A 22546-nucleotide genomic window follows, 5' to 3' on the forward strand; every position below is an offset into this window, starting at 1 on the left:
CGTTGAAAACTCAAAACATTCTACACATTGTCCATTAAATAATAAAATAATAAGAACAAAACTGTGGTATCATCATTTTAATTAATTCACATTCAACCTGCCTAATAAATATCGTTGATAATTGCGCTTGAGTCCCGGTTGGAGTTTAACAATGATAAACTACTGTCGCTTACTGTGAACGTGTCAAAAAGCCAACATCGACTACATTGCCCACAATTCCAATCGCGCGAAGTCTCCCATTTCCGACCAATCACTGAGCGCGAAATGTAACGTGACCAGCGGCGTAGCGCATTTGAATTGTTGTGTACTGTGTTGCATCGCGAGCAGAAAAGTACACTTGGTAGTTGTCGCCGAAACAAAAATCACAAGGTTTGTCATTGTTGACTTCATCAAAACGACTGAGCTCGACTTCCGTGTCGATTTCCTGTCTTTGACATTTGCATTAAGACGACGCTAACAGGCTAACGTGGTGATAGCCATAGCGGGGCTTTGCTGAGTTGAGCTTTCAAGTGTACTAATTTAACTTCGGACTTGATTGAAATTATATTGCAATTGTACCTGCAGGTTGAGAGGAGAAACAGCAGCAGCAGCAGCAACAGCAGCAACAACAGCAGCAGCAGCAGCAGCAGCAGCAGCAGCAGCAGCAGCGTGATGGAGCGTCGAGCGGGCAGCGGTCAGTCAGTCTTGCCAATTAGGCAACATATGTTCATTCGGAATGCCTAAAATATTCATGCTTGTGTGTCACCGCAGATGTGATTTATCTGAAGGACGAGGAGTTCGACTTCGAGGTTTCTCTGTCGCCTGACAGGTAGGAGCTTTACTTTCTGCATCCATTTGTTCGCGTTATGAAAAATGAAACGAGGTGGGGAGAGCTGGCAGAACTCGTACTCAAATGACTTTCGATTAATATGACTCAAGTCAAAGTAAAACGTAGTCCTCCAACTAATCACTTTATTCAATGGGAATAAAAATACTCAGGTACTGAATTACTTCGGTTTCGTTATTTTGTTTCGTCAGGGCATGAACATCAAATGGATAAAAATCTAAAATGAATAGCAATGTTCGAAATCCGACATTGCACAAAAATATCACTTAACAAAAACAAGAAGAAATCTTCAAAAATGTAATGTGAACAAATGAAGGTAAATTCAGCCACACGGGATGGTCTTAAATGAACGACTTAAACTTGTGGAACACAATAGGCTAATTTCTTAGATAAACAGGATCAAGGTCCAAATGTGATTTTTTTTTTTTTTTTTTTGAGATAGACAGATGACAGTGGTTCTTTGTCGTAGCGAGCAACACTTGAATGTGAGGCCAAGGAGTGAAATAGAGTCAAAGGTCACAACTCACGAGTGGTTACGTCGGATTGCTGAAACCAAGTCATATGACACCAATGTGCCCGATAAATTAGACAACTTGATCGAGTAAGCGATAATAGTAAAAAATAAAACAAAAATAACAAGCGGTATCTAGCTCAATGTAACGTAGTAAAAGAAGTGTTTCTCAACCAAAATACTCAAGTAAAAGTAAAAAGGTAGGGGTGGCCGAGTACCGATAGCAGGTGTCGGGCTGATACAGGCCTTATTTCAAGTCATTTGCGATACTGAACCCAAACCAAAATCGAACAACCTTGCCACGAGTTGGTGCTGCACTGCGGCGGTTTGACGCATCAGTGCATCATCATCATCATCATCATCTGCGTCAGAAAGACACTGTCGCTGTGTCAATTACAATTGTATGCATCTTAAGTATCAGTGCTATCGGTGAGTACTCGAGTGAATACTCGCCCTGGTATCGGTCTGGAAAAAGCGGTATCAAACATCCCAAGTAAAAAGTGTACTGTATTAAAACTACTCCGACAAGTACAATTTGTCCTTAGGTACTTAAGTAAACGTAACGTAGAAAATATGGCTTTTCCGTCTGCAGCTCCAGGTGTGATGAAGGCGACGATGACGTCTTTGTGGACCCGTCCCGCCATCTTGCCAAATGTGCGCCGGATAACTTTGTATCCCGCCTGGAGGAAGGGGCTGGCGGCGCGTGGACCAGCTGGAGTGGCCTTTCGGGGGACCAGCTGGACGCCGTGTGCCAGGAAGCCATGCGATTGGCCGAACAGCTGCGGCGCGGCAAAGAGCTCCAGGGCCAGAATGAGGCCGCCGCCGGCGCTGCGGCCCCGGCGACCGCCGCCCCAGACCCAGAAGACGAGGAGCACTTCATCCAGGACGGCGCCGCCAAGCTGGATGCGCTGGCGGCGCCCCCCAGCCTGTGCAGCCCCGTCAAACGTCAGACTTTCCTGGTGCAGGACAGCCCCATGAAGGACTTGCCCCCGGCTATCCGGCACCACTTGCAGCGAGGAAACGCCGCCGCCGCCGCCGATCCGGGAGCCCGCGCCGCCCCGCCGACTCGTCTCTCGGCTCGGCTCAGCACCTCCAACCCGGCAGACGGCGTCAAAACCAGGGCGGCGCTCCGCGGGAAAGCCGGGTTGGGTGCCGTCCTGCCCAGCAAGCCGGCCGCCCCCAGGACTTCCTCTTCAGTCGCCAGGGGCCCTGCCGCCCACAAAACTCGAGTGCAACCGCCCGGCAAAGTTGGTTCTTGGACTTTGCCCGCCCCGCTCCTTAGGAGATGAAGTCATTCTCACTGTCTTTTTCTCCCGTCCAGGTGGTTTCAGATTGTGAACCGAGTCCGGGTCCCGATCTCGCCAGCCGGGCCAAGTCCTGCGAGGACATTCTGTCGGAATCCGCCAGCGTGGCGTCCGACCTCTGCGACTCGTCCCTCAACTCCAGCGCGGTGGGGAGAAAGCATACGCTGGTTCCGCCCACCAAGGTAATGCACTGTTCTGATTGGTTGACAGTGTTGTTAGGGAAACGGAAGTCATGATTTGTTTTTTTTCTTCCTTGTGGTGTGTGTGTGTCTTGCGTGAAGGTGGCCAGGTCCAGCATGAAGGTGACGCCAATTGGGAGCAGGAAGCCCACGGAAAGACGCAAGACGTCGTCATCCTCGTCCTCGGTGTCCAGCTTCAACTCCAGCCTGTCCCTGTCCCCAGCCAGAGGTATACTAATTTCCATAAATACTGGGACACATTTGGCTCTCAACAACACCACAAGGCTAGCTGTTAGCACATAGGTGCTAATGCTAATCTTTTAGGAAACTACAGCTAGCCAGGCCAAATGACCTGAATGAGAGGAAGGGGCTAACCGCTTTCGGTGAGCTGCCTTGGTAACGCTGTCCTTCTCTCAGGTAAGCCAAACCCCTCGCAGAACTGCAGCCTGAACTCCTCCACCGGCCACGTCGTCCCTGGCAAGGTCAGCCGGCCTGCCAATCTAAACAAACGCCGCTCCGGCACGAGTGGTGTCATCGCGGCAGCACCGTCGTCATCCTCATCGTCGTCCACTGCCGCCGGCGGCGGCAGCCGCCGCCGCAGCGCCAGCGGCAGCACGCTAGCCAGCCAAGCCAGGAAGTTGTCCGATACTGTGAAGGCCACGAGGACCACGCCGCAACGCCAGACCACACCTGCAAAAAGAACCTTGGACAAGAGCCCAGCCGCTTCTGCTCAGATTAAAAATGGACTGAAGGCAAAAAACAAGCCTGCAGCGCTAGGCCAGACACCCACACCTTGGGAAGGCGTCACAGGACCAGGTCAGGATTTAGATCAATGAAGGTTTGGCATTTTTTGTTAAAACGTTCTTCTTTTCTCTTTTTGGAAGGTTTTTGTTCTCCGGATGTTTCCAAGGTGCTCAAACCAAAGAGACTTATGTCGGTTGCCAATATGGACAGGTGAGTTAGTTTCCAATGGCTAATTGTTAGCACATAGATGCTAATGACCAAAGTGTTAGCAGATAGCTGCTAATGCTAACTGTTTATGGTTAACATAGTATGCCGATGCGAACAGCTGACATAGTTGCTAACACTTATTGTTAGCCGACAGGGGTTTGTAGCTAAGTGTTAGCGTATTGGTGTTGATGGCTATTAGCAGCCAGAAAAGCAGACTGCTGCGTAGCTTTTCCAACTTCTATGGGTGAACATGGCGCTAATTGTTTGCGCGCCACTAATGTTAGCTCCCCTCATTCGTGACACAGCTATTGCGTACGTCTCTTTTGGTCGCTTACTTATGAGAACATCACTCAACTGCCCCTTCCCTGTTAGCCTTCAACAAAAAGCGTCGAGTGGCCCACTGACGCCCTCCGCAGGAACAAGCAAGCCTCTGCAGTTGCGTTCCCAGCGTCCCTCCGGTCTCCCCACGCCGCTCAAACGCCGGGCGTCGGCCATCCCCACGCCCAGCAGCCACAGCAGACCCACCAGAATCCAGGCCGCCTCTGACTCGGACTGCCCCCCCAGGACCTGCCTCAGGTGAGTGTCCGGCGGCCAATAGGAATATCGCGCTGGCAAACTGGTAGCAGATAGCTGCGCTAACAGTTGTTTTCCCTATGCGTAGTCCCGCCCCGGCTGATTCTAACAGGACCGAGCCTGTAGAGGTGAAGCCCTTCTGTCTGGAGGAGGAGCCTCCGGCCGAGCCCAGCCAATCAGAGAGCCCGGAGAGCGAGAAGCCGTCCAGTTACGGCCAATCGGAGCCCAGCAAAGACTTCAACCAGCCAGAAAGCACCAAACAGGAGGTAGGTCGGTCGGTCGGTCGGTCGGTCGGTCGGTCGGCCGGCCAGTTGGCCGGCCGGTCGGCCAGTCGGCCGGCCTCAGACCGCCTGGCACTGCCTCAGAGCACCTGACGCGGCTTATGACGACCGTGCCTCCTTCCTTCAGGTTCTCCTGCTGGACCTTCCTGCTCCGACGCCCGCGACTCACGAGAAACTGCTCATCGACCTAAGCAACACCCCAGACTTGATCCGCAAAAGCACCAAGAACTCTGCCGACATGCAGGTACAAACTACTTCCTGTTTGGATTGTTGCTGGACTGGTACTAAAATGAACAAACCCCGCCCCTATTCGCACTTGAACATTTGGGAATGTTGGAGGCACTAACTACTTCCTGTCTGTAGCCCCACAGCCAGGAAGTGACAGGTAGTTCACTTCTTTTTTGTTTTTTTTCAAAGTGTCTTCCTGTTTGTTGTTGTGTTTCAGCAGCTGATTGACTTAAGTTCGCCACTCATCAAGTGGAGTCCAGAAGACAAGACGGAGAACAGCGCCCCCCTCATCAACCTATCCTTCTGAAACACGCACACACACACACTCTATGACGTGCATTTGTGTGATGTCTTGAAAACAATGAATATTTCCTGTTCCTGATTGTGATTTAAATGGTTTTTGCTCTTAAAAATGCATATATAAATAAATGTTGTAAATTTATCTTTGTTCTCCTCTCAATGACATTGGAACAAATGTTTTCGTATTCCCTGACAATATTTTTACTTTTTTTTTTTTTATTTGATCAGGTGTGCATCTCTGTAATTGGTGTACTAGGAAATCGTGCACTGACAAAGGTTCCAGGATGATTAAAATGTGTTAATTCTTTTGTAATTATTTAATCAGAATTGACATCTTTGACTCCCACCCTATACATACATGCAGTGTATATATACACACACATATATATATTATATATATATACTGTACTGTGTGTGTATATATACAGTATGTATAGTGTATATATACAGTATATATATACTGTGTATATATATACAGTATATATACTGTGTATATATGCTGTATATATACTGTTGAAAATATATACTGCTTTTTCAGACCACCTCCCACACCAAAACGTCAAAAACACCAGCCACAGTCACCGATGCAATTTTCACCTCTTTGTTGAACTCCAGTAGAACAGTAAAATACAAACATTGAGCACACTCACTGCAACTGCTGTGATCCACAGCTCATGGAGGCAGGCACTCACACGCAGCCCAACACCAGGCCCCACCTCTTAAAGCCACATCTCTAACACAGAAACACTAATACAAACAGTATTTGCTCTCCACTTTGTCTGCAACTTTCAACTACCGGTATGTTTAAAAAGTGTTTGGAATGTTTCCAAGCTTGTCCTCCAGCTCCCCCCGCAGGCCATTCAGAGGTCTTGCAGCTCCTTGTGGATGTCCCACAGCGCACTGCCGCTGGCTTGCAGCTGTGCCACCTCGTCATCCGACAGGCTTGCGTGGACCACGCTGGCCACACCGCCGCCGTTTAACACGCACGGCAGACTCAGGTACACCTGCTCCGTGATGCCGTACATGCCCTGTGGCACACAGCGCGTTTAGTTCATCCCTTTTGGGAGGACCAACAAAATGTGGATTTTGCAATCTTGAGGGAGGGAAAAGAAGCAATATGGCTGACCTGCACCATGGTGGACACGGGATGAATCCTGTTCAAGTTCTTCACGATGCTCTCCGTCAGGTCGGCCACGCTCAGCCCGATGGCCCAGTTGGTGTAACCCTTCAGTTTGATCACCTCGTAGGCGCTGGCAGGTAGAAAATGGACGTTTTCGTGGCCCGTGTACAAATTGTTGACTCTGGAGTTTTGCTGTCGACGAATTGTTGTTCCCTGACTCTAACACTCAAATCAGCTTTCCCCCATTGAAATGAATGGAAATGCCATTACAGCGCACCCCCGCTATTTGCGGCGGAAAGGGCCCGACCGGGCAGGCGCGTGAATAGCAAAAATTTGCATATAATCGACGCCCACTGAAATGCATTGGAAAAAATAAAATAAATAGGGGGAAAGGGGAAAAAGTATGTAACATTTTTTTTGGTCATGTGTTTTCGTAAGAAACAAAACACTAACATGTAAAATACAATGTGAAGAATGTAACAGTTTTTGTCCTGTTTTTTTACAACAGTACACGAAGAAGATGGTCACAACGGCTCAGTATACTGCAGCCATTGTTTTTTGCAGAGGATAAAGAATATATGTCAGTGAGGACAGTGGATCGCAGCTATTCACAGGAATAGATGACCAGCTCCAACCGCAAATAGTGCAACCACGCTACCTTATAACTGCCCTGGCAAATACATATAGAGTACTTGAAACAAGTTTTTTTTTGTATTTATAATTGGGTCGATTGTCGGTAAAAAAAAAATAAAAATGCACCAATGGGTGTATTTGTGAATGTCCAAACACAAAAATGTGGGCTCCACTGTACATGAAGACGGTTACAATTGATCAATAAGTTGCATTCTTTTTTTTCTACAGAGAATATCAAATATATGTGCTCGGGGTTAGGTTGTTCAAATATTTGTTGTTTCAAATCATTCACTGCCAGGCACTTTAGCACATTTTCAAGAACCACAAGACATTGTGTTCAGTGATTGCATATAATACACCGCCTCAACCAAATGAAGGAATAGACTCTCTGCTCTGTCTTCAGGGGAAAAAAAAGTTTGATTCTGCCCCCTTAATAACCAGATAATAATCAGCAGTAGGAAAACGCTCGGTTGCACAAAATGCAGCCGTTTCTCCCAGTGAACTCAAAAGCTGTGCTGAGCGCAAATCCCAAACGGGGCATCGATGCCATCTACCGGGGGTTGTGAATCGGTCAAGTTGTTTCCAAGCTGGGAATTTAAAGTGGGGCAGCATTGGACACTCTCCCACCCATCGCCGTTGAAAAAATGGCATTGGCAGGTATGGCAGAGAATGGCTGCTTTGGTGAAGAAAAGAAAAGACTTGGATCGGTCTCACCTGTCCACCACCATCTTGTGCATCTCCTTCCAGTTCTCCGGGTCGGCGTCGGTGCCGGCGTCGGGGTTGAGCGCCCGCAGGCCGACGCCGGCCACGTTGGCGCCGCTCCACACGGGCACCGAGGTGTCACCGTGCTCACCCAGGATCCAGCCGTGGAAGCCGCTGGGGTGCACGCCCAGATGCTCGGCCATCAGGAAGCGGAAACGCGCCGAGTCCAGGTTGGTGCCGCTGCCCAGCACGCGCCGCCTCGGGAACCCGCTCAGCTTCCACGTCACGTACGTCAGCACGTCCACTAAACAAATGAAACCATTAGGGAGGCCACTTCCAAAAACAACAGTAGACAAAAACACAATCACACTTCACAAAGGCTAGGTTCACACCGCAGGCAAACGCCTCCCAGATCGGATTTTTTTTGCACAGATGCCACCTGTATATGATTTTTTATTTTGGATCTGAATGGCTCAATTCCGATTTTTTCAAATGCGACCTGGGTCGCTTTCCGATGTGGTCCTAGATCGGATACGTATCCGATCTTTTCCAATGCGACGGCGGTCTGAACGGCCCGGTCGCATCTTTCCGACATTGACGTCATCCGGAGCCCAAAATGTGCAGCACGCAGGCGGAGGGAGACTGCTGGCAGTATAGGGGGATCGAATCTGCAAAGTTGTTTTGAGTAAATCTATTGACTTTATATTTGACTTTAATGTATTCCCACTTGAAACATGAAGCATAAAGTGGACATTTATGGCGATCGTAGACATTCAGCCACGGCTCGGATCGATTCATTTTTTACGCACGGTTAAGACGTTAGTGACGTCTCCATGAAATGAGATGTTAAAGCCTCGCCTCATAATTTCCCCCAAATACTGTATTTATTTCTACCTGCGACCTAATCGCTTGACTATAAATGCCGAGACACGCTGGACCACATTCACTTCCGCGTCGGGACTCGGGAGTGACGTCGTCTCTTCTTCTGCACATGTGCGTTACTTTGGCGACGCATGTGTTCATACAGCAGACAAGACCCAGGTCGCATTTATAACGTAATATGAACGCTTAAAGAAAGAAATCGGATTTTTTCAAAAAAATCCGAATTGAGCATTAAGACCTGCGGTGTGAACCTAGCCAAAACGTCTCATGAAACTGGCACAAGCACAATACTTTTGAAATGAAGAAATTAGTGCAGTCCAATTTACCGCGTTAACTGGCGGTAATCAAATGTTATAATTGATCGCGTCAAAATATTTGAGGCATTTAACGCATGCGCAGAACGACCACCCATGCATTATCCCACTCAGATGTACACAGTGAGCAGCAGAGCGGACGCGTGTCGCCTGCGGTAAAGCATTTTGAAACAAGAGGGCATCTTTGCATCTCAGAAATGTGAATAAATTGGTTTGCCTCAGCGACCGAGGATGAGTAGAGAAGACGGCTGTCTTGTTTTGTGTTCATAAAGTCACTTTAAAGGAGGAACACACGACGTGCTGATACCGCCTACAGCATAACATAATGAGCCAATCACATTCGTGTGCACTTCAGAGACCACTCGGAAAACATAAACTCCAGGGGCCACGTATAAATATAAACAGAAGCCGCCGCGATAAGTGAAAGCCAAAAAGTAGAGTCGGACTTATGATTATTATTCTATGATATTTACTGTAGTTTTATTTTGGGGGATTCGCGCCTCTGTTACGCTGTTGCGAACCCCAACATGGTTCCCACACTTCTAAATACTTGTTAAACAATCAATTTAACTCTAAAAATGCTAAATGAAGAATATAAATACCAAGCTTGCAGGCTGTGATCAGAATTTAGCTTCGACCGACCGAAGCACGACGGAACGTTCGCTAAAAACTACGTTAAAGTTTTAATTTTTATCATAAAATTGACTTACCTTAACTAGAAAGCCATAGTGTAATTTATCCAATCCTGCACTTTAAAACTCTTGTCGCCGTCGTGCAAAGTTAAAGTAAAAGCGGCCGCTTCTGCTTCTTCATCGTCCCTCATTCTTCTTCGCCTGCATTTTCTTCTTCTTCTCCTACTTAATTTCAAAAACGAAGAAGAAGCATGGCCGCCGGGGGGTGTCATGCATTTACTTTATCTTTACACAACATCAATAAAGTCCTTTGGATAAAATGCCACGCGGTATTGTAGTTAAGGTAAACTGTTTTAAGACAAGTTTAAGAAAAAACGAACAAACACTTTCACACTTTATTTGGCGATGTCTTAAGTCGTCCGTGTCGCTGGCCCGTCGGGACCTGCGCTCACGAATTATAAACACAGCTCATGTACTGTACTATCCGATTTTTACAAAACTTCATTAGAGCAAACACATCATTACAAATATGGAGGAGAAGGTATCCAGCTTGACTCTGACTAATTCAACGCCACATTTGAATAGTGGACGAGACTCAGCGAGAGGCTGCGATGACGCGCACCCAGTCATCTCACGTACAGTGTGTGGAAAAAGTAAATCCACTTGTTGGGAACCAGTCACCGCCTTTTATGAGTGCCTGCGCGTATGTACAAAGCCTACGAGTCAACTCATATCTTTGAAACAATGCGTCTTTCTGCACTATAGCTCCCGATATGGCTGTGTTGTTTCATTTTTACTTTATGAATGCTTCTGAAAAATTCGCAATGCACTGAGGGCGCGAAAGTTGAAGCGCCGAGTAGCGAGGGATCACTGTATTTCTGTCACTGTTCTCAGGCCCGTTTGCGTTTTTGTATAGAATAAAAATACTGTCTACTACAGAAAGGATGTTAATCATTTTAATTTAAAAATTTTAATTTTCATCTCATGAGGATTTGTTGTTGTCATAAAAAAATACATTACATATGAACAGTATGTTGAATGTATATTTCCGTCTTGTGTCTTTTATCTTTCCATTCCAACAACAATTTACAGAAAAACATGTCATAGTTTGGAGATAGTTCGAATCAATTTACAGAAAAATATGGCGTATTTTGGAGGGAGTTCAAATTGCGATCACTTCTTTTTTAAGCTGTGATTAACTCGATTACAATTTTTAACCGTTTGATAGCCCTAGAAGAAGTGTAATTAAAAAAAAAAACATATGAGGGTTTGCCCCGACGCCAGCGAGAATGTAAAAAGCCCAAACCTAAAAAACACAAACAAAGCAAAACCAGTAAAAAAAAAAAAAGCACACAAGAAAGGGACGACAAACCCTCCGTCTACAGTATAAATGTGTGTGTATGCTCCCAAGCTACAAGTTTTACCTGGGTTGGACACGACCAAGATGACGCAGTTGGGGCTGTAGGTGACGATCTGCGGGACGACGCACTTGAAGATGTCGACGTTTCTCTGCACCAGGTTGAGTCTGCTCTCGCCCTCCCGCTGCCGCACGCCCGCCGTCAGCACCACCACGCGCGAGTTGGCCGTCACCGAGTAGTCTGACGCGCGCGCACCACACAAGTAGCTCAGCCAGAGTCGCCGCGCAAACATCATTCGCATGCTCACTTGACTCTCATTCACTGTCACTGACGGCGATAGACGCCAAAGATCCATTTTAGCCCGGCCGCCACCCAATGAGTTACGCGAGAGCGGCTCGCACGTTTGTTAAGACGCGTCGAAATGAGTATTACAAGTTTTTAAAAGAACAAGAAAAAAGAAAATGATGGAAAAAATTCAGAAATTACAAATGGAAAAATGTGTGAGCACAACTGCAAGTTCTGCAACGTTACCTTTATCGGCCACAATTTTGGCAGTTTTGAGGAAGAGGCTTGCGTGCTGCAGGTCCATCATCTCGCCCTTCAACTTGTCCTCCATCACGTCCACCAGGGCCAGCTCGTCCGCCAGCTCCTGCGCACGCACATGAGCGCTCACGTTAGCCGCCGCCGCCGGCCGCATCCCATCGCGCCGCGCCGCGCCGCTTGATCACTCACCCTGAGCAGGATGCTGACGGCGCAGGCCATGCCCACCTGGCCCACCCCCACCACAGTCACTTTGTTGCGGGGGGGCTCGGGCGCGCCACTGCACGTTGGATTGATGAGCTGCTGCAGCGTAGACGACATCTTCACCACTGGGGGCACATCGTTACAGAAAAAGACCTCAAAATGCATCTGGATCCAGATGATTTTATTACATGCAACCACCTGATGAAATAAAAAATTACATTTTTTTCATTGTATTATACACTGGGGAAGAAAAGGATACAAGCATATTTTGACGACGTAAGGAGTAGAAGAAAGGATGAATCCGTTTTCAAACGGAGGGCAGAAAAGTCAAAAGTGGCCTGGGAAAAAAATCGACCTCAGTTCAGTAACCACATTTTTGTACTTGTTTACTTCGCCCACTGTCTGCGACTATCTGATTGAATTTCTTTTTTTCTTTCTTTTGGGCCATATCACCAGCCGCCTCACATGTGCATGACAGCAAGCGACTCCCCCCGTCCTTCTCCTGGCAAACAATTGGATGCCCGCCAAACTTGACCGAGTGGCCTCAAAGAGTTTGCAGCACTGTAATCCCTTTCCTGCTGTCGCCTCCCTTCTTTGGATTTCATCCAATGATCAACAACGGCAACTTCCCGACTAAATGCAGTCACCTAAATAAACAAATACATACATCAAATCCCATGACGTCAAAAGGTTACACTATAAATACAAAAAATGATAGCAGTTACCTAAAAAGTAAAGTACAGGCCTTTTTTTTTTTTGCCAAAGCAAAACAAAAACCAACAATTAATAAATACTAGCGATAATAACAGTTAAATAAATTTTAAAAAATGTGCCAAAAGATACTCTTGCACTGGTTATATTTGAGCTGCTGGTGATTTGATTTGTTTTAGTTATGTAGGGAAAAATGGGCGATTTCAGAACATTTCGGCTTTTTGAAAAGCATCCACATTTTGGGACTCCCTTTAATCAAAAGAAAAAAACCCTCAAATGAATAAACACTCGAATGAGTAATAACTAAATCAAACCAAGTCAATAAAACACACGTGTCATCATTTTCACACCCGCATGTCAAGATGAATGTGCTTTCGTTCAACACCTGGTGGAAAAAACAACCGCATAAAAATCTAATATGAAAATTGTGCAATTTTGTGCCTTTGTGAATCAATCCCCCAAAAATTGGGAGAGAGCATGTTCATTAAATTTTGGTGTATTTTAAAAACTTTTTTTTTTAATTGGAAATGGCCTCATTTTGAAAAAAAAAAATTAAAAGTATCTTTGTAAAATGTTAATTTAACTATGTTAAATGAACTTGATGCTAATCGGTCTCTTTTAAATAACGGCAATATTTGAAGAGGAACATCTGTTCTTTCTTGAGAAGTTTGTTTTTTTTCAATTCAAAATATATTTATCATTACATTTACGCCACAATGAGATTCTTTCTTTTTGGGAACTCTTTTAACATGACATATGCAATCTATTTGCTCAAATGAATTCAAAACAATTAGCCATTTAGCATTTTCTGCTCAAAGCATTACGTCAGTTAGTTGATCGCAGGCCGCCTCAAACGCGTCTTTGATGGCAGTCGGCTAGCAAGTAGGAGACGTGATCTCGGCTCACCTGGACAACAGCTGACTGAAGGACGGCGGACGCAATCTTGTTATTGTTCCTGCAAAGTCTTCTTGCCTGCGCCGGCTCGGTCTGTCGGCTGCTTTGCCCGTTGCGGTTGTTGCCGCCTCCAGCCTGTCGGAATTAATTCTCCATAAGCCTCTCCCGCCCACTTCCAAGGTGTCGCTCGCTTTGACTCCGCTAGACGGGCTCGCCTGAGACCTGACGAGTAAAAACAAAAAACAGAAGACAACTCACACAAAGTCCGGGATATCGGGTGTGGGGTGAAATCTCAGGATGAAGCCAAAATGCGCAACAACCGCAGTCATGACTTGCCCAGGGTGTTTTTTGTTTGCGTGTTTTGTCTCCATACTGCAGAGTGTCATCGGCAGGCTGCCCGCAACCGAGACTGGAAGAGTCGCAGAGAGCAGATTAGACAAGGTCAAATCAAGTTCGCGTGGAAAGGTGAGAATGCATTTGAGGTGCAGACTGAAATTGCAGCCCAAGCCCAAACTTTCTGCTCAGCTCGTCAGTAGGTTAAGAATCGAAGCCCGGACCGTCCCTCTCCCCCGGCCGCTTCGTCCAGCTCTTCCGGGGGGATCCCAAGGCCAACGCTCCCAGGCCTGCCATGGGCCAGGGCCACGTTCTCCCATATGCTTGGGAGAAAAAAGGTGCAAAGCATTTTTATTTGACGGGTCACCACCTAACAAGCATTCAGTCAAAAGTACAGGCACTGCCGAAGCTAGGATTTTTCCTTGTGGGGGGCAAGGATATCTCAGGCGGTCTGCAAAACAGAAAAATATTTTTTTTACAAACCCCCAAAAATCTTCAGAAAAGGTTAATAAACATTCATTATATGTTTTTTTTTTTTTGTCTTTCTGTCTTTAATTTTCTGGCCCGGCACCTGAGGGTCCAAGCATTTTTCAGGGGGGGGCCAGTATCCCTGCGGCCCCTCTAGCTCCGCCTGTGAGTACAGGCATCTGATGAAATGACTTTGATTAATGAACTACAGAATCACAATACAAAAAGAAATCTCACTCTTCAGGTGTGCATGACGTGATTGGCGACATCGCCGAACATCAAATATTTTCGGGTCATGTGTTGTTTTGGGGATTTCTGAGTCGCAAGTGTCAAGTCTGTAGCTCAAAAGTGTGCTGAGAATGTGGCCCAAAGTGACAGTGGGTGACTTTTTCATTGATGCTCGCCATGACGATTGTAAATCGAAAAAAAAAAAAAAAGACAACAGAAGGGAACATGTGCTAAGGATGTTTATTTTATGATACATTGCCTACGTGATCATAAATACAATTAATAACCCATTCCCACATAACCTCATTCACATTTGTGTCCATTGTGGGGAAGCTGCCTGGAGATGAAATCGTCAAATTAACAAGATACGGAGTCACTCTTACAAGTCTGCCATATTGCTTTCTCTGCGTTGCCTTCAAGGGTGCGAGAGAAAGGGGGGAAAAAAAAAAAAAAAAAGTAATAATGAACCACCTTCAGAAAATATCAAAATTGGGCTTCCTCCAACATCCTAGCCGGAGCGTTGAATCGGATCAATTTTGCTCCGGCTGAAGTGCTGATGATGGATTCAAGTCTCCGCCGGTGATTTGTGACAACTTTGTGGGAGGAAGTCAAGAGTCGCAAAGCAAATCCAAAACGGAGCAAAAAACAAACAAAGAAAGCACTAAAACCCCCTAAAAACGTAAACAGGGGAAATGACATGCCGGTCCAGCTGCGAAACACGACCGCCGTCGGACGTTAACGGAGACGAGTGGGTGAAACGCGCCTCTCCGATTAAGAGCGCAGAGTCGGCGCCCGGTTTGCTCTAGCACCTCGGAGACGGCGAGTCGCGCCAGCCCAGTCGTTCCCGTAGGCCATCGGCGGAAATGACCCCATTTCACTTCATTGGCCCGAAAGTTAGGCTTTACTAAGTACAAGTAATGTCGTCTTTGCACACCTTTCTAAGCGGGCGGCGTATCATGACAGGCGAAACAATTCAATGTTCTTCCACGAGACGGCGGAGGCTCAAACTGCCCCGTTGTCATTCACGCGACAGAAGACGGCGGAACCTCGGTTTTCGTATACAGTACCATCCGTTCCATACGACTCTTGTCCCAGTTTTTGCACATCCATTTGGATTTTGTAGGCCCAAAATGTGCAGCTCAACAGTTCTAATTTGCTGGTATGCTTTTATTTTGAAGGCCCAACTTTTGACAGGGCCCCCACTTGTCCGACTGTTGCCGAGTAGATCGGATGGCTAATTGCCTTGCGTTACTAAAAAAAAAAAAAGCACACTTTACCATCTGTTGAAGCCTAATAGGACAGAAAGTTTGATAAAGGCGCGAAGCACGATAGAATTTAAGGTCGCAGCAAAGTACGAATGAACATGGCCCCTCCCCCCTCGCTGTCTTCCATACGCCATCTTATGTTGCAAAAAGGAAAAGTGAGGTGCAATTTTCATCTATACACTTTGCGAGTCATTTTGATTTTCATTTGCCACTGTTTTCCAAATGTAAAACAAATGGTTACTCTCAAATATCTATCTTTTGGTTCATATTTGTGGGTGTCTGTAAAAGCATCACTGGGTCGACGTTCGTTTCTATGGGAATTCGACTTTTGCCATTTGACTTTCTGCAAATGAAAACCGACGTTCCGCTCCAACAGCTTTGTGTACACTAATACTTCCCATTCCCGTGTCATGAACTCAAGGCATCCGTTTTTGTGCCCGTTTTCTCATGTAAAACGCACGCCTCGACCCAATCGAGGTTGCTAAACATGGGGATGGCGAGACTGGGGAAATTTCCAAAGTCAGACATTTCCCATGGGAACTTCAATGTCTTCTAAACGGCAATTGGCAACCCTAGGAAACAGCGGGCTAGCTTGGGTGGGCGGGCGGGCGGTTAACTCACGCGCAGTCACACAACTACAAAGACGGCGTTCAAAAAAACTACAACCATGCAAGGAGGTTAACTGGCCCTCTCCACTCAATTCTACTTACACGGAAAGAGCACGATTCACAGGTTTAAAAAAATCAAATCCAAAGGACATTAAAATCAGTCTCTGGAGGCGCCACCTGCCTGCTGCGCTGCACGCGACGGGTAAAAAGATGCAATCTGCGATCCCGGGCGATCGATCGCGTGTCCGACCGACCAGGTTGGAACGGGAGAGGGGGCTTTGTTTGAAGTGGGTTGGAACACGTTTTTGTTCAAAGTGGGCTGAACTCACTTTTGCCAAAAGCGGTCGCAAGTGAGGTCATCACTAACGACTCTTTTTGGAATCCATTACTCGGGTGACTGGCATCTCTCATTTTTGAGTGTCGCCCCATCCATCAGAAACAAATGTCTGTGCAGTAAACACGGAAGTGGCCAAACATTGGTTGCGGGTGGCGCAAATGCGGTTGAGAAATGATTCATCGTCATTTTAAGGCTGATCATTTTTGTCAACAATGGTCGACTTTGCTGATTTGTTTCACCGGCCCTAGTTTGAAGCCACTTTTGTTGATAGCGGTTACTTTCTGGCCACTTTAGACAAAAGCAATTTGAAGCCAATTTTGGTGGGTGGGGTTTGAAGACGTTTTTTTTTCTCCAAAAGTAGTATAACAGGGACCTAGATGAAGCTGTTTTGGGTGGTGGCCCTGCATATTCATGATGTAGTCTATTATGATATACAACTCAGACATCTTTTTTTCCAAGAATATGTTCTATGCAGGCCCACTAGTTGAAGCAGCAAAATGCCCCCCTTTTTAGCCATCCCAGAGAGCGGCCCTTTTGTCACTTCTGTCCACTGAAAATGACATGGCTCTGGTTACGACCAATCACGGCACAGCTTCAGAAAACAGGTGAGCTGTGATTGGCCATTAACTGAGCATTTGCGATGTCATTTTTCAGTGGACAGAATTGGCAAACAAAATGGCCGCCCCCAGAGATGGCGAAAAACGGGTGTAACTCTTATTCCACAATCGCAATATTTATCAGAATACCCTGTTTCAACTAGTGGGACCGCATAGTACATATTCTTGAAAAAAAATGTTTGGCCTGACTTCCCTTTAAAGGAGCTATAATCGACTTTGTTGAGCTTTTAGCCATATTAAAATGCTAATTCGTCATTTAAAAACACTGCAAAAGTGGTGTTTTCCTCCAGTCACCCATCTGTGAGCATTGGTGCTTTCTAAACACCAGCCGGGCCACTGTTAATGTAGAAGCCAGTATGAAGCCAATTTTGTTCAAAATAGCTTAAAGCCTCTTTTGACAAAAGTGGTTTGAATCCACTTCCGCTGCGTGTCGTTTGAACCACTGGCGGAGCAATATTCTTCGGGGCGGCGGGGGGCCAAGAATATCCCTAACTTTTTTTTTCCCTTTTTTTTTTTTTTAACAAACCCACCAAAATCTTCAGAAGACAATAATAAAAATTCATTTTATGGTCCCCACGGAGGACGGGGCAAATTGTGGAAAAAATTCCAGGGAGAATAAAAATAAAAAATAAGAAAAATATTGGAAAATACCCAAAAGTCAATCATCTGGTTTAGGGGGGGAGGTCCAAGCGTATTTCAGGGGAGAGGCAGTGCCCCTGCGGCCCCCCCTCCCTCTCCGCCAGTGGTTTGAACCCACTTTTGTTGAATGTGGTTCAAACACGAGTTTGGTAAACGTGGTTTGAACCCACTTTAGTTAAGTGCAGTTTGAAGACATTTTGTGTCAAAAGTGGTTTGAATCCAGTTTTTGTTCAGTGTGGTGTGAACGCAGTTCTGTTGAGTGCGGCAGGGGCGGTGGTAGCGGCCGAGGCGAGAGAGACCTTACACATTTCTTTCACTTGTCGCCCAGGCCTAGATAGGCGGTGGCGTTCTGGGCGACGTCCCGTAGACTGACCACGATGCCGCCCAGGAGGCCCTCTAAGTCAGTCGCCTCCACATGCTTGTAGGCCAGGTAAAGCAAGCCGCAGAGTGCCACCAGGAGGGCGAGCTTGAGCAGGAGAGAGAGGACACCTCCCCGCGCCGGGGCTTTGCCCGCGACGGGGGAAGAGGGGGCGGCGCCGACCCCCCGGGAGAAGGACTCGGAGTAGGAGCGGTTCTCGGTGTGGACGCTGTGGCGCACGCGGGACTCGTCCAGCCAGTAGTCGCTGGGCTTGAGCGGTCGGCCCGCCGCTCCTCGGATGGGACGCCTGCAGGTGGCGCTGCGGGCCGCAAAAACCAAGTCAGCGTCTAAATACCAACTCACACTTCAAGTAGTCACTTGCTGTCAAGCGACCTCGCTCGTGACTGTTGGTGAGCTGGTTGTAAGTATCAAAAATAAATTCACTCTCAAGGAAAAACGTAAAAAGATGAAAAATGCACAAAATAAAATTAAAAACTAAAATGTTTCAGCACCTTTGAGCCTTTTTCACATGTATTTCTATTTTATACTCTTGTAAGGCTTTCTTTTCTACATGTCCAAATATCACAAAGAGTTAAAAATAAACATCGTTTTTATTACTTCTATTGCTGTATTTTACCGTTTATTTTGAACCAATTTGTAATTTTACATTACTACTACAAAAGAGAATACTGCAAGTTTGGTCTTAATCAGTAAAAAACATTACATGTAAAAAAACGAACAAAGGTTTTTTAAAAAATACGTAATAATTTACATAACATTTATAATTTGTATGAAATAAAAATAAAAAAAAGCACCATTTTATAACGCGTTTACTTTTTGTAATTAACTTTTCACATTACAAAAACAAAAAATAAGAGATAAAAAAATGTCCAATTCACAAAAACTTTATATGTCAACTACAAAATATATAATTTTATCAAACCTTAAAAATATGTTTTTTTTGAATAAATAAACTTTTATTTATTGATTATTTTACATTTAAAAAGGCAAAAATAAGTGGAAAAAAATATCAGTATCAGTACACCTAAAAAGTAAATCAAAAATCCATGTAAATAATAAACGTTTAAAACAAAAAAAACAGCAAGAAAGTAAAATAAGTAAATTGAAGAAACAAATATTTTGGCGGGTCAATTTAGGGAGTTTAGCTCTCACACTAGATATTGGTATTATTATGGTCATTTTCATTGTGCATTTTTGTATTTCAACACACAAAGTGCAATTAGTGCGTCATTGTGCTACCTAGTGGGGGGAACACAATCAATTCACATTCAAACCACACTTAAAAATAAGCAATCAATTCATCACAATTTTCGGGGGGCGCAGGGATAAAAAAAATATGTTGTGCTGCGTCGAGGCCGCGTGAAAATCAAGCGGTCCCTTGGCGTCTAGCTACCTGATGCCCACTGGCGTGCTGATTTCATTGGCCAGAATATCTTCCACCACGCTCTCGCTTATCTTGACAGGGGTGCCTTCAGTGACCACCACTTCCTCCACCACCTGTCAGTGCAGATTTGGAACCAGTTTGATGCCGCCACCGACACAAACTTAACATGTCGGTCGGACGGCCGCCGCAGTTGCCGCGTTCACCTTGGTTTGCCGTCTGCTGCTGGTCCGCACGGTGACCGGAGTTTTCCCTCTGCTGCGCACGGCCTTCTCCACTACGGGGATGGGCTCTGGTTCAGTGCTGGTAATTTCCTCTGAAGCGCGCACAAAATGTAAAAAATAAATAAATAAAAAAAAATAGGAATAATAATACAAAAGAGGCAATGGTAAATATGCGGCACAATAAACTGCAACAAGAACACCGCTTCATTCTAATACGGAATCACATTTTGCCGTTTGACTTTCTTCACAGTCACTTTTTTTCACTTTTAATTGAAAAGGCGTCATTTTTAATACATATTTTTTTACTTTATCTTCCTTATCACTTCTGCAAGCCTTTGCTTTGCCTGCACTGTAGATTGTGCTGCAACTGCAAATTTCCCTTGACTCAAATATCAATCCATCCTTCCAAGATCAATAGTCACCGTCTTCCTTGTCGCTGTACTGCTCAGAGTTGGTGTTGCCGTTCTGGTTGGCGTCGGCTTTGGGGAGGACGGTGACGTCGGCAGCGGGCGCCTCGGCTTCGGCCGCCGGCTCTTCCAGAAGCTTCTGCAGCTTCTTCTCATACAACTTGCGCGACGAGGCTGTAAACGCACCAAAAAACAGGGGAATAAATGAATAAATTAAAAAAAAATCTTAATTCATAGTTGATACAAATTCAAACAGGATTATTGTTTATTTTTCAGAGACACTCTCTGAAGGGATTCTTCTTCTCAAACACGGTTGAAGACACATTTGTATTCTCTAGCTTTTGATCCGACCTGAAATTTTTGGCTCTTTTCCGGTGTCTATTGTATTCAGTGTTCATTTATTGATTCTATTTTATTGTATCATGTTATAAAGTGCTTTGTTACAGCTCTAGTTGTTATGAAATGCACTATATAAATAAAATTGTATTGTATCATAAATATATGAGGCCAGGACCATTTCAACAGGACCACCACAACGTGGCCCCGCAGGGCCGCCACGCTAAAAGGCTTCGTGATGGACCCTGAAGAAGGTGAACATTTACGTCAATAAGATGTGAAACTCATCACATTGAAATGTTATTACGCCACTTTGAACTTGTTTTTGAGTGTGGCAGCAATACGCTTCTGTAGTTTGACTTGTGATTTCTGCTGGAATGAAATCATTCATTCATTCATTGAAAACCTAAGCGCGGTAGCTACGGTGACAACACGAGCAGCGTCATTTCAGCCACATAGAATGTACACGATGCAGTGAATTACAAAGTCGAGTATATTTGGGGTGATGGCTGCAACTTACCCACGATGGGTCCCGCGTCCACTCCATACTTGGCTAGCTGCAGTCTAAGGTCATCATCAGTGAGTTCCGTTACCTCCACCTCTATGCGAGGCTTGTCCGTCTTTCTGGTGGCTTTCTGCACAGCATGTTCAAAACGTGCCAGTGGTTAAAATCAGTGCACAATGACGACTGAGGCACATGATCAAGTTTGGGAGACTCACTCTGCCCGATCGGCTTTTGTTGGAGACCACGGGGGTGGGCAGCTCGTCGTCGCTGGAGAAGGTGTCGACAGGCGGACTCCTCTTGTTGTTCTGCACCGTCAAGTTCTTCAAATAGAGCTGCACGTAGACTTCTTTCTTGTGCTCGCCGCTCGGCAGCGCCACGTTGTTGGCCGCCAGCTCGTACTTCAACTTGTCTTTCGTGAGCACCGACGGGTCTTCCAGAAACTCCGCCATGTTCGCCCCTCGAGTTAGAAGCGTGTTTTGAATGTGTTGAGCAGATAACGGAACCCCAGCGGGAGAGCAACGTGAGCGACCGCGTTGTTGTCAAACAGGATTGACTGGCGCCTAGCCGCGTATGCTAGCAGGAGACACGCTAATGTAGTCAAATTAAGCCGCGCGTTGACCTTTTAGCCGGCCCACCTCGGTATTGTCGAGTGGTTTGGATTTTTCCAAGGTGATTCAGCCCGTTTGCTCCCGTGGAAAAATGTCACTAAAGGCGAAACCTGCAATTGAACGGATGTTAGCAGTTAGCTTCTAACTGGCCCACTCGCCTCTTGTCTCTCCGCGGACCGGGAAGCGCGTCTTTGCGCCATTGGCGGAGCGCCGCCAGTAACCGCAACGCTGATTGGCTCGCTATGAAGCGAAGGCTCTGGGCCTCCGCCGCCACAAAAACAAAGAAAACTAAAGTGCTGACTTGGGTCTTCGGGCACGACATATTGTGTTATTACAACTAATAAGGGCAACGTTTGAGGCTTCGACTTAGCCGGCGAGCGTGTTTCGAAACCCCCCTGACAAACGTAAATACAACCACAATCGACGCATTCCTAACTTGGACCAAGAGCGTAAATGGCGGTTGTCGCCGCTGGCTGCTCAGTCGGCTCTTTTGTTTGCCCCCACACTCTGCGTCGTTTTATTTGAAAGGATGATATTCATCCAGAGGGTCCTAATTCCTACACGTGAACTGTGGGAGTACAATAAAACCGACCAGGACGAACTAAACGGCCACTCATACTTTTCTTTCGTATGTCTGACGGGCTGTAGTCTTGTCTTTTCACCAGAAGAGAGCAGTGCGAGTCATATTATTAAAATGGCTGCCTCCTCGAGACCCTCGCCTGCTGTTTGTATTTCCACGCACACACATTTTGAGGAATATTCTCATAATAGTTGCTTATCGTAAATCATGAATTACTTGTCTTTATGTATTAATAGCCTGCCTGACATTAAGTGGATGATCCATTTAGTTCCACAGAAAAAGGGATGCGTAGATTTTGTTTTACTCAGCCTGATTTTAGATTTTTTTTCAAAATAAATCTCAATCAGTATGACTTATGTTCCTTATTTTTTTGTATGTATGATCATTATATATGTATATATATATTATAGTGTGTTATGTTAATTTATTGATTCCACTGTTGTATTATGGCCTTTTTATTGTTTGTATGTAAAGTGCTTTGTTACAGC

At 45.8% G+C, this 22546-nt stretch overlaps 3 protein-coding genes across 7 annotated transcripts; 1 reads left to right on the forward strand and 2 right to left on the reverse strand.

The window, feature by feature from the left end:
* Positions 1 to 243: 243 nt before the first annotated feature.
* On the forward strand, positions 244 to 5295 carry gtse1 (G-2 and S-phase expressed 1). Of its 3 annotated transcripts, none has more exons than XM_086027194.1 (13): positions 275 to 369; positions 565 to 578; positions 612 to 673; positions 751 to 808; positions 1930 to 2584; positions 2659 to 2823; positions 2923 to 3049; positions 3238 to 3636; positions 3705 to 3774; positions 4144 to 4347; positions 4433 to 4610; positions 4753 to 4869; positions 5071 to 5295. In XM_086027194.1, the coding sequence occupies exons 3-13, from the start codon at positions 652 to 654 to the stop codon at positions 5158 to 5160; spliced, it is 2085 nt and encodes a 694-aa protein (XP_085883320.1). In that variant the 5' UTR covers positions 275 to 369; positions 565 to 578; positions 612 to 651; the 3' UTR covers positions 5161 to 5295. The 3 variants fall into 3 exon arrangements, with proteins under 3 accessions (XP_085883323.1, XP_085883320.1, XP_085883321.1); XM_086027195.1 differs by having other exon boundaries at positions 281 to 369; positions 618 to 673; XM_086027197.1 differs by having other exon boundaries at positions 244 to 369; positions 565 to 673; positions 5074 to 5295.
* Positions 5296 to 5738: 443 nt separating this feature from the next.
* On the reverse strand, positions 5739 to 13362 carry ldhbb (lactate dehydrogenase Bb). 3 transcript variants are annotated; one of them, XM_086027200.1, is made up of 8 exons: positions 13156 to 13362; positions 11798 to 11876; positions 11527 to 11663; positions 11326 to 11443; positions 10861 to 11034; positions 7621 to 7912; positions 6280 to 6403; positions 5739 to 6181 (listed from the first exon to the last, which is right to left on the reverse strand). In XM_086027200.1, exons 3-8 carry the CDS (start codon positions 11653 to 11655, stop codon positions 6014 to 6016), a joined length of 1005 nt encoding a protein of 334 aa, XP_085883326.1. In that variant the 5' UTR covers positions 11656 to 11663; positions 11798 to 11876; positions 13156 to 13362; the 3' UTR covers positions 5739 to 6013. The 3 variants fall into 3 exon arrangements, with proteins under 3 accessions (XP_085883326.1, XP_085883325.1, XP_085883327.1); XM_086027199.1 differs by lacking the exon at positions 11798 to 11876 and having other exon boundaries at positions 13156 to 13357; XM_086027201.1 differs by lacking the exons at positions 11798 to 11876; positions 13156 to 13362 and adding an exon at positions 13074 to 13148.
* Positions 13363 to 14396: 1034 nt separating this feature from the next.
* On the reverse strand, positions 14397 to 22151 carry tmpob (thymopoietin b). The gene is made up of 6 exons (XM_086027198.1): positions 21086 to 22151; positions 20886 to 21000; positions 20045 to 20203; positions 19605 to 19714; positions 19411 to 19514; positions 14397 to 18315 (listed from the first exon to the last, which is right to left on the reverse strand). The coding sequence occupies exons 1-6, from the start codon at positions 21317 to 21319 to the stop codon at positions 17952 to 17954; spliced, it is 1086 nt and encodes a 361-aa protein (XP_085883324.1). The 5' UTR covers positions 21320 to 22151; the 3' UTR covers positions 14397 to 17951.
* Between the last annotated feature and the right edge of the window lie 395 nt (positions 22152 to 22546).

Source organism: Filicampus tigris, chromosome 4, assembly GCF_054856515.1.
Source record: "Filicampus tigris isolate MCC_2025a chromosome 4, RoL_Ftig_1.0, whole genome shotgun sequence".
Taxonomy (NCBI): Eukaryota; Metazoa; Chordata; class Actinopteri; order Syngnathiformes; family Syngnathidae; genus Filicampus; species Filicampus tigris.